This window comes from Micropterus dolomieu, linkage group LG05, assembly GCF_021292245.1.
Source record: "Micropterus dolomieu isolate WLL.071019.BEF.003 ecotype Adirondacks linkage group LG05, ASM2129224v1, whole genome shotgun sequence".
Taxonomy (NCBI): domain Eukaryota; kingdom Metazoa; phylum Chordata; class Actinopteri; order Centrarchiformes; family Centrarchidae; genus Micropterus; species Micropterus dolomieu.
The window spans coordinates 30,956,195-30,967,515 of record NC_060154.1 but is presented as its reverse complement, the minus strand read 5'-3'; the positions used below and the strand labels follow the sequence as shown (position 1 = coordinate 30,967,515).

General features: G+C 39.1%; 1 protein-coding gene across 7 annotated transcripts in view; it reads left to right on the top strand.

Moving 5' to 3' along the window:
* Nucleotides 1-10,823, top strand: part of ect2 (epithelial cell transforming 2) — a 56,252-nt gene extending 45,429 nt beyond the window's left edge. For all 7 annotated transcript variants that reach the window (XM_046050365.1, XM_046050362.1, XM_046050367.1 and 4 more), the window contains one exon: nt 9,434-10,823. Coding sequence is in view for 3 of the 7 variants with exons in the window: in XM_046050367.1 (XP_045906323.1) it covers nt 9,434-9,523 (90 nt within the window). In the remaining 4 variants the exon portion in view is untranslated. The remainder of the gene's footprint in view (nt 1-9,433) is intronic.
* The last annotated feature ends 498 nt before the right edge of the window (nt 10,824-11,321 follow it).

Genomic DNA, 11,321 nt, shown 5'->3' with positions numbered 1-11,321 from the left:
AGAACACCATCCCCACCGTCAAGCATGGTGGTGGCAACATCATGCTTTGGGGGTGCTTTTCAGCCAAGGGGACGGGACAACTCCATCGTATTGAGGGGAGGATGGACGGGGCCATGTATCGTGGAATTCTGGACTAACATCTCCTTCCCTCAGTGAGAGAGCTGAAGATGGGTTGAGGATGGGTGTTTCAGCACGACAACGACCCTAAGCACACCGCCAAAGCAACAAAAGAGTGGCTGAAGAAGCACATCAAGGTTCTGGAGTGGCCTAGCCAGTCTCCAGACCTGAATCCAATTGAAAATCTTTGGAGGGAGCTTAAAATTCGAGTTGCCAGGCGACAACCTCGGAACCTGAATGATTTGGCGGCTGTCTGCAGGGAGGAGTGGGCCAACATCCCTGCCGAAATGTGCACAAACCTTGTCACCAACTATAAAAACCGTTTGACATCTGTGCTGGCCAATAATGGCTTTTCTACAAAATATTAACATGCTGTTTGTCCAGGGGGTCAAATACTTGTTTTTCCTCATCAGATGGTTATCAATTTTAATAAATTCATATGATGTGATTTTCTGGAATTTCCTTTGGGATTCTGTCTTTCACTGTTAGAATGTACATATGATTAAAATTATAGATCGTTGCATTCTTTCTAAGTGGGCAAACCTGCAAAATCAGCAAGGGGTCAAATACTTATTTCCCCCACTGTATATCTGAGGATTTATTGAAAGAAATGCAGTATAAGATCCATAACTATGTTTTCAGTGGTGTATAAAGACCTTACGTAATAAACCGTTGTTTTCATTACCTTAGAATGAGACACTTCTATCTACATAACTGGGGGTCCCCCTTACATGGAGGTCTCTATGTTGCACCGCCATGTTTTTACAGTAGCTGAAACGGCGCTACAGAGCGCATTTTGTCACCACGTCGTTATTCAGTTATTCCAGCAGTGTAGACGCCTGTCACTACGTTCAATGCGTACAAAGAAGAGGAAGTAATAATACATTCTCTGCGGAGTCATCTGGTTTATTAGAAGTTAGTAGAGAAGTGAAATTCAAACAAATGGAGGAGTACACAGGGCTTAAAGTTATCTGGCGCTGTGCCGGAATTCCGGCGTGGGGCGTTTTCATATTCAACAATATATAATTATGTCTGTGGAAAGTATTCTTGCGTATTTTTTTTTAACAGTCGCGTGATATATTTGTGAAGCGCCAGTCCTCCGCACAATCTCTGTGGGTGGATGCACAATAGAAGGGGACTGGCACTTCCTGACTACATGGACACTCATTGGTTATTGTAGGCCATGGACAGGGCATCGAATTTTCTATTGGGACAATTAAGGTGTCACTCAAAAGGTCAAGGTGTACTGGCTTTTTTTGTTTACATGCTAACTGTAATCAAACGATGTAACAGCAGTCTGTGTGTCTTTATTGATTATAAAAATGCGGTTTGACCTATTATTATATAATATTTTACTGGATTGGATCGTCTGGACCTTTGCCAACATAACAAGGCCAGTTTTGTTGGAATGTAATCCATCGATAGACTACAGCGTCTCTGGTAAGTGGCATCAATTTTGATTATTAGTGGTGCTTAAAGTGCGTTACCAGTAAGTTACTTCTACATTTTACTCTTCAGCGTAGTGGGACTTTTCTTGGGTACCGTGTCCTCTCCATATCAGGTTCTCTGGGCACTATGTGACACTCACCTGTTCCCGTTCTCGCCGGCCTCCTAATCTCTCGGTAGAAAGAAGCTCGGGTGCCTTTCGTGCATTAATGATTATTGACGAGTAGCATTAACTAATTAGAAACTGACCACCATGTAGATAATTTTTGTTACACAAATTTAATGGAGGGGGAAAAACCCACACAAATGAAACTGCTGTCCAACTGGAACTAATATTATACTAATGGTGAGAGAGAGAATATTATATAGTTGGCTATCTGAAATGATAATGAATACACTAACATTAGCCCTAATGAACAAGGCAACATGTAAATGGGGAGTACCAGCAGGGCTGGGCAATAAAACAGTAATTATCTCAATATAATTTTCCTCAATAACCAAATAACAAATGTTCAATAAATGTTTAATTTAAGTAATTTGAATCATAGAAAAATCAGCACTTATTTTTCTATTTAGATGTTTATTTTGTTGAGGAAAAGGAAAAATTTTATGTTACTCACGCATATTTGTCGAAAAAAGATTGTCAATTGTTTTGAATGTTCTGCGCTTAGATTTGTGAAGTGTCCTATGTGTGACATCAAGTGGTACAATTAAGTCTTTCACTAAGGAGCAAATATCAGCCATTAAACTTGAAGAAACAATAATTTGACATTTATTGTGATAACTATCGATATCCAATGACATGAAATGTTTTATTGTGATAACATTTCTGGCCATATCGCCCAACCCTTTTCCAACTTGATTTTAGGTGGTGGCAGAAAACCTTTACCAGAATGCAGGAAATGAAGTGTTTAATGCTCAGTTTTTTCAGGGGCAGGACCCCAAGATTTAATATTTCTTCAAAACGGTGTACAATTATTTTCTCATCTTGTTCTTGTGAACCAGTATCGTAATTCCTCATGTCTCATGAGCTCAGTGTATCGTCACACCCCCAATCTGAGTCAATACGTCCCGTTCAGTTTTCAACACAGAGTTATGCTCTTTCCCCTTACCTTTCATTTCGTTGTAAAGGCACAGAAAATTTTCTTGCTGAGTACACAAGTCCTGAGTACACGTATTATTTAGCACGAGCCGAAAGTGTACGGATCTTCTTCGTCAAAGAAGCGAAAACGCAATAAAGCCAGACGAGGTTAGGACAGATGCAGACAGATGACGGCAGAAATCAAGGATATAACGTTAATTGTTGTGTATTTTCCCAGATGGAAGGCTCTGATGTGGGACAAATGTTTTCAAAGCAGCGCTGAAGTTGCCCTTTTTCTGCTGGACAGTTAGTTAGTCCACCTTTAGCAACGCAAATAAAAACGGTTGTTTGATAGCTTTAGCTAAAAGATGGGGATGATCACTGAGAGAAGTGACGCGTTTCCCTCGTCAGTGGTGTAAAATATACAGTTGGATTAACTTCATATCTGTTCTCCAGCGCTGTGTGTTGACTTTGTTACGTGGACAAAAATTTGTCGGTTACGTTTGCAAGACAAACAGCTGATGAATATTATTGGTGGGGATGCAACAATTGCAGATTTTGTTGGTACGATTATAGTCTGAGGAATAATCATGGTTTCACGATTATCACAATTATGCATTGATTAATTTCACAACACTAGTAACAACTTGAGTTGATTTTTTATTATTTAATTACATTAACAATTATATTTCTGTAATATGTAAGTAGTATTAATATAACATATATAAACTTTATTTATCCTCCAGGGGAAACTGTTGTGGTGGAGGGTAATAAACTGAACTGTTGTTGTCATCAACTCTCATCCATACATATAGGTTTTAGTGAAAATTATATAAAGAAATTGACAGGAGACGGCAATAGGATGTAACGTTAGATGTTCAGGGACTGGAGGTCTCGTTGAGGACTGCGTTCTTCCATAAAGGCCCTTTTAGAAAAGAAGCGATTTGCACTGCGTGGAAGTGTTCTGGGAGAGTTCTGCGCAAAAGTACAACTACTTTGGCAGCGGCATGTACGCGAGCTCGCCGTGCAGTGCGCGTTGCTGTTCCCTGCAACAAACACTCGGTGTAGCAGTGCCTTTACGACGTTTTAAAGTGCGGTTAATAGTTAAATCCGCTAACTGCTGCATCCCTAATTACTGGCAGCATGGAAGTTCAGATCAGCCAGCTGAACTTCACATATTACTGCCCTGTTGGAAAAAACATTTATTATTTCTGCTAATGACATTACGATAACAAGACTGTGTGCCTATCAAGCGACCAGTAAGGCTTATACTTTCAGAATTTGCATTGAAAAAGTGTTTGTAGGCTATTGCTTCGCTACCGTAGCCACAAATGTGTAATTTGATAATTAACAGGGTAAATGACTTGCAGACTGTTTAGCTAATGAACATAGTGGAGAGGAGCCTTGATCCTCACCTGACAATGCCTTTGTAAACTGGTATGTTGGTGCAGATGAGCCAAACCTCCCAAGATGTAAGAAAATGTATGTGACGATATTATGGTGAGTGAGCAATTTGTTGCAATTCGCAACCCTCGCCACTAGATGTCACTAAAACTTGCACACTTAACCTTTAACTCTGAGAGGACAGTAACACCTGTTGGTCTGGCAGGTATATGTGGGCATGAAGGGGAGCCACTAGTAGGTAGGGATTTGGCATGTGGTTTTGGGCTTTGCAGGAATTTAGGTCTGCAAGAAGTCTAAGTATTGGGTAAAACCTGTACAAAAAGTGTGCTTAGAGTAGTTTAAATTTAAGAGATTATTGTAAGAGTCCCAAAAGAAACATCCTATTTCATTATTGCTTCGCTGGAAGCCTTTAGGTTTTTAAATACTTAAATATATTCTTTTTTTTAAAGCTGCAGAGGAAAAGCAGAGCTGTACAGTTTAGCAGGGAGGCCTAAATTGTGTGTCTTGCCTGCCAACATAAAAGGAGAAGATGTCTGTAAACTCACTATTTTAACTATCTGGTTAGTTAATCTATAACACTTTTGAAAGAAGACACAAACTGCAATATACTCCTTAGTGGCCCGGGGAGAAAGTCACCACATTCCTGTCAAAAAATTATGCAGTTTTTTTGGATTTCTTTATTTGTTATGTCTACATAACAGAGTATTTATTATGTTTGATGCAGAATACATGAGCTTTATCAACTTCTTCCTTTCTTCATGTAATAAAACCTCAGTTTGAGAATGTTTAACACATTATAGTTCACTGGTCCGTTTCTTGCCTTCCAGCTGTAGATCGTACTCATGTTTTTTGGCGTCCATTGATAGTTGGTCCCAGCATGTTGCTGTACCCCTTTTCAGACAAAATTCTGCGGTGAAGTGCATTGTAATTGAAAGAAACAGATGAGCTGACTGTGGCTTCTCACAATACTTGGGTTCAGGAAATCACCACCCACAACTGATGTGACGAGTCAAGTCACAAAATGGTCCAGAATTTCCAGTTAAGACTGCTTTATTGCCAAATTGTGGTGTGTGTGTGTGTGTGGTTTGTTTCTGACTGTAGTGTGGTCCATTGAACTAAGGCATTAACACTCGTTTTGCAGCTTAATTAGAACTCTCAGACCTCTCCATTATCTTGTGAACTGCACTGGGGAGACGGAACATACCACTCTAACAGGGGGGTGGAAAGTACCACTTGAAGATAGGGGGTGGAAGGTTCCATGCATTGCTGGCCTTTTTAACATTAATGTAGGACTATTAACCTTGTACAGAAGGTGGGGATTCCAAAGGTGTTCTCATGGGCCAGGCGCTCACAAATGCCGCCTGGTGGTGGTTGGTGTGCATAACATCTCCTTGACGTTAGAAGCAGCCTAACTTCAGTGCTCTCCTGCTGATACTGCTGTAATGATGCCGTATCTGGCCAACACTTATTCTGGGGCAGAGTGGCTGAATGAAGACTACTTACCTTACTTCTCACATGGCATTTTCACGCTGCTGTCATAGACTGAAGCTGGTGCCACTCCTTCAGGTTTGATTTACAGCCCAGTGAGCAGGTAAAAGGCTCGGGTGCGAGTGCTGTCATCAGCCCCTCTTAATTTGTTCACTGGCAGTATATCTCTAGATCAAGGACGAACTGTGTGTGTGTTTGAATGAATGTCAAAGACATTTCCATGCACACTCTGCCGAAATGCTTGTAGAAAGAACTCTGTGTGTGAGAGTGAGTGTGTTTTGCAAAGGTCGCCTGTCTCGATTACTTCAGTGCCACAGCTTGGCTTAAAGGCAGAGAGGCGCTGGTAACAGCGTTTGTTTCTGTGCACTAAGTAGGTGTGTGTGTTTATCCTACAATGATCCTGTTTGTTATTCTGCTGTTGTTCACATGCTTTTTGAATAAGTGTCTGATGTATTCGCCCTACCCTGTTTAAGTTGTTCGGTAACTGAACATAAGTAACCAATTGTAAAGAAAATAGGGGGTTGAAACCCCCTTTCCTGTGTAGATGTGTTGAAGGTATATCTGTACAACAAGAAACTATGGGTCCTTTTTTACAATCTAAGTGCACAGCGCAGTTTGGGCGTGTCTAACTCCAATTTTGTTAGTTTAAATGTGGAAGAAATGGTCAGTGTGCGCATGGTTCAAAATGTACCTCTGTGAATTAGTCATGGGTGTGTATTGTTTGGAACATGCTAGACACCAATCAGAGTGTCTCCCATTCCCTTTAAAAGCCAGGTGCGCTTCTACCTTGGTGCATTATATAGTTGACTGATTGATTGAATGGCAGACTCGCAGCAGAGAGCGGGATGTGGACAGAAGTGTGGACGTGATGTAAAAACCGTGTCTGATCATGAAGCCCAAAGTTACTCTGCAGCTCTGTGGTTTATCAGTGAAGTGTCGGAACTCCAGTCTGTTAACAGGCAGACGCAGTGTCCTCTATGAAACATCTGGATCCTCAGTGCGCTGTGTTGTTATAAACTATGATGAACAGGTCATTGGTTACATCTCTCCCCTACACTGGTTTCTTTATTTTGTGTTTTTATCGCTGTATTTATTTATTTATTTTTTACGATTTACTTTCATGATTAGAGAGGCTGCTGTCAGTCATTTTAAATGTTTCCATGTGTGCAGTAAAGTAAAAACAAACAAAACTGTAGTTATAAACTTGACAGGACAGCAGAGGAAACAGTATTCAACTTTTAGGTCTGAAATAATTTAGACGCTCTGATGGAGCTCAGGATTGATCCGGACCACAGCTGATTTACTCCAGACACTTTCACTGTGTGAACCTGGACTGTGTGTGAGACCGTTTGGATGTGTAGAAGAACACAGAACATGAATTAACATTAGACACTGACCGATCCTGTTACCGTGTCATTACATTTAAATAATCAATGAAGTTATGCTTCTTTGCCTCGTACGTAAATGCGCACAGCTTCTGTCTTACCATCGCAGTAATGCACCCCTAAAATAACAGAAAACAGTGAAATACTGCACATGTAACTTTAGACCAGTTTTTTGGGGGTCAATGGCGCAATCGCTTTCTGCTGCCCGACCACACCTTATTTAAAACCAACACTCAGACAGAGACCTGTTACGTCACAGGGATGAAAGGAAAGCTAAACGCGCCTCATATAGCTACTATATATATACTCAGGGCTGAGCCAATTGCAAGCAGTTGCAATTGTGCCAATGACCAGCACTTCGTGTAGCCAATGAAATTCTGAAAATAACGATATCCAGCTTTAAATAGGAAGTTGATGAACTACCAGCAAAAAAAATACGCTAAGATATACACTCAGAAAAACCTGTGTAAAATAGTCATTTTTCATGGTATTGGAATGAAATTTAACAGGAATTTTACAGGAATGTTAAGAGGTTAACTAGAAACTGCACAACTCCCACCAAAGATCATGTAGAGAAAAGATGTATCACTCTATAGCTAAACGAAGCCTTCAAACACACAGGGTGAAAAGAGGAGCTGCAGCAATGTGCAGTATGAAACCATGTAAACCTATTCTGGTACAACCCCTAGTAACCCATAGTTGATAATGGTTATTTGCAAACAATAAAGTAAAGTATGATTATTATTATTATTTTTTTTAATATTGTGTGGCCCTGCTAATTGAGTACTAACTCTCATCTGACAACTTATATCTTGCAGGGTTTTAAAAGTGCACATTGAAAAGGAGTTCGGATACTGAGTAGAGAAGCACGCTTGCTTTCTTGTTCCAAAAAGTAATACCATGTCCTTCTGCTAACTACTTGGGTGTCGTCCAAGGTTATTTAAAGGATCTTTTATTTTATTAAAACTACTAACTATTATTATAACTTTCAGTTATTATAACATTGTACTAACCAAATTAAAAACATAAATGCTGAGATCTGGAAACGAAGCAACATTGCTCCAACAAAGTCTGGTGGGAACACATACAGTCAGTCAGACAGGTTCAGCCCGATGATCTAAAGCACTTTATTGGGAGGTAAAACAAAAAATAATGAATAGTGTAATACCACCAAAATCACATGAAATTCTTGACAGTCAAAATCAGTAATTACCATATTATAATGCTGAAAGTCGCCCTCCCTTATGTTCCAGAAATTATTATAATAGTAAACTACCTGTTTCTATTTAATTTGAATGGTAATATTCTCTACTAGCGCTAGTTGTGACGTATATTTGACTTACAACCTGCGTCTATGTTTACTTCCTGTCAACTCTACAGTAACTTTACTTTCTCCTCCAACCTTAGTGACCGCCTTACGGTGCTTTTTCATACTCACGCAAAGTTTCTTCACTTTTACACATTGTACACATTGTTATTAGTATTTACAGTTTGTTTTTGTTTATAGTGTTTCTGATCATTTCAATAATCACTCAGTGTAGTTATCAGCTTAGCTATCTAACGTTAATGTCACTTTGGCTCTTTTTTTGGAAGTAACTTACGTTTTGGAAGTAACTTGCGTATTCTGTCTTGCTGAGGAGAGTGCAATAGCAATCTGATGTCGGCTAATCTGTTTTAGAAAACAGTTAGTAACTCAGTATACCAAAAAAAGAAATAAAAAAATTCACACTGAGGTGATTATCGAAATGATCAGAAACACTATATACAAAAACTAAATACTGTTAACAATATATACAGGGATAACTGTGAGAAGTGAACAGTAATGTAGAGCTGACAGTAGGATATACGTCACTCTACATTTTGCTGTAGAGAATATAAACATGAATGGACAGAAGTTATCACAGGTGTTTCCAGGTCATCATTATGGCTCTTTACCATGAAATTAAATTGTAATGGGTAGTTTTGCATTTTGCTGCCCAGGGGAGGGTTTGGAACATAAGGGAGGTTAAACTTCAGCATTATAATATAGTAATTACCGTATTTGACTTGACTGATAGTACCCCATTACTACCCATTGTTTTTTGCCTGTTATTACACTGTTTATTACACGTACATTTCTGTCTAATAGTACCCAGATACACATTAATGCCAAGCTATTACCTGGTTATTACTTTAATAATTACTTTGTAATTATGACATATTTATTATCAAACTATCTGAGTTAGACTAACCTGGAGGTTGGTTTACCCTTTCTGATCGTCTGACTGCTCATGTTTCTCGCCCCACTGGACTGGATAGTGACGGCATAGTGTTCCTGGATCTCGGCAATTAACTTGGAGAGACCAGTGTTTTTGTTTGTTTGTTTGTTTATCACTGACATGGAGAATAGCCAAAAACATTTAAACCAGAGTGATCTTTTAACAACAAAAGTGGGTATTAATACACTATCTTAGGTTTTTCTATCCCCGCCCTCTTTCACATTTTTTTCTTGTTCGTTCTTTTCTATTTACAGGCACACCATTCCCCCTCCATGGTCAGCCTGCATTCCGCGTTTGAGAGAAGGTACCACACATTCAGTCGTTCGACCACCCATCTCTTCTGAGACGCCGCTGCTTGGAAGCACCAGCAGGGGTCGGCCCATCTTTTCACCTCCTTTGTCTTGACTGCTGCTAACGGCAAGATCTGACTGGACAAGTGTATGTGTATAATGTTGAAGCTAACTAGAAGCAAACTAACTATTGTGTATATGCTGGGGCTCTGCACAGACCTTCCAAATACAGAAGAAATGGCGTTAGCCGTATTTTGAAAAATGCACTGAAGCTATGAACATACTTTAATAGGATTTGTTGCAGTGTCAGCATTGTCCAGCTACTGATACAGGGGCCCAAGTAAAATGTGTCTGTGTTGCTGAGAAAGAAAAATGTGATACCATTCTTGATGTCACAAGGCAGTTTGGTGCGTCTTGCCAAACAAGTACAATACTTCTATTAAGACTAGGAGCTAACTGGAATGGTACTGCACCATGCTAGGGGCTACAGCTATGTGATTACCCCAGGTCCAGGTAAGGTTTGCTTTACCCTTAAAAATGAAGGATGCTCTGCAATTGTTAATGGGTTCTTGCCATGATTGCATTTTGTTAATGTACTTTACCAGACACTTGTTACATTTTGTGTTTATACATTGCCTGTTCACCTTCCTAGTTGGCATTTTTCAGTGAAGGGTTAACACTACGGTCCTAGTAAACATTATGTCTGTCCCTCTGGTTTAAATGGACACTCCGTGCTGTCCCCAATGTCCCTGGATGCTCGTTTTATTTCACAGAGTATAATATCATGTAATTTGAGGTATTTCTGTTTAACATATGCAGTTTGCCAAGTTCTTTGTGTGTATTATTTATGTACTAAGTTACACAGTTGACCTCTCTTGCCCTTTACTGTGTTGTGACTTTTTTAGTTAACATGCTTGGTGAGAAACCTATTCTAATAACTGACGTTGTTTTATTGTAGGGGGGTAGACCTAATTTTACCTGATATAATATTATTATAATTAACCCACGTTCTAAATGCAAACTTATGATAGCTTCCGGCTTTTATAAAGCTTCTATTTTAATGTTTATGGTATTCGAGAAGAATAAAAGCACGCTTCTTCCCTGTTGGTCCGCCTTTTAAAATATATTTTTACTGTGTCTATACCGTGTCCATATATCTGTGTATATGTTTAAGAAGGGATGTTGCATCAGTGTACATATTTATTCTTGATGAATACATTTTATACCCGTTTTCTTTTTTCTCTTGCAATTGTTTCTCTTGTTTTTTCTACTTTTGTCTGTTTCTTTAATGTCGTTTTCATTGACCTTCAATTGACTCTGTTTCATCTATGTATTAAATGCACTTAAACATCTACCTGAAGATGTAAGCTTTTTTACTCCCGTTTGTCTCTCATCACCACATCATTTAAAAAAAAAATTTATGTAATTTAACCAATTCATCAGTGTTGTTCAGATTGAACAATTCCACTCTTTTGTAGGGGGTGCTGACTAAATATGCCAAGTTATTTGTGTAAAATAAATAATCTTTCCTCAACTAAAAACATGCTGAAAGGTTAATTCTGTTATTAAAAGAAAAAAAAAGTTTGTAAAAGCTGATCTTAATTCTGCCACAATGGCCCTCACTTAATAGATAATTAAGCTGCTTAAGTGGGGTTTGAAATGTTTGATTTGCCAAATATTGTTGGAGCTTCCACTTCAGTTTGGGATCTTTGAAGGCCTGTTTTGGATTTGCATACTACTTTGAAGCAAGCTCATGATTTTTGCTTAGTACTGGTCTGTGCTTCTTGCTCATTTGATGTAGGCGTTGGTTTAGAAGTTTTTGGATCCCCTTAGACAAGAAGTGCACTTTCCT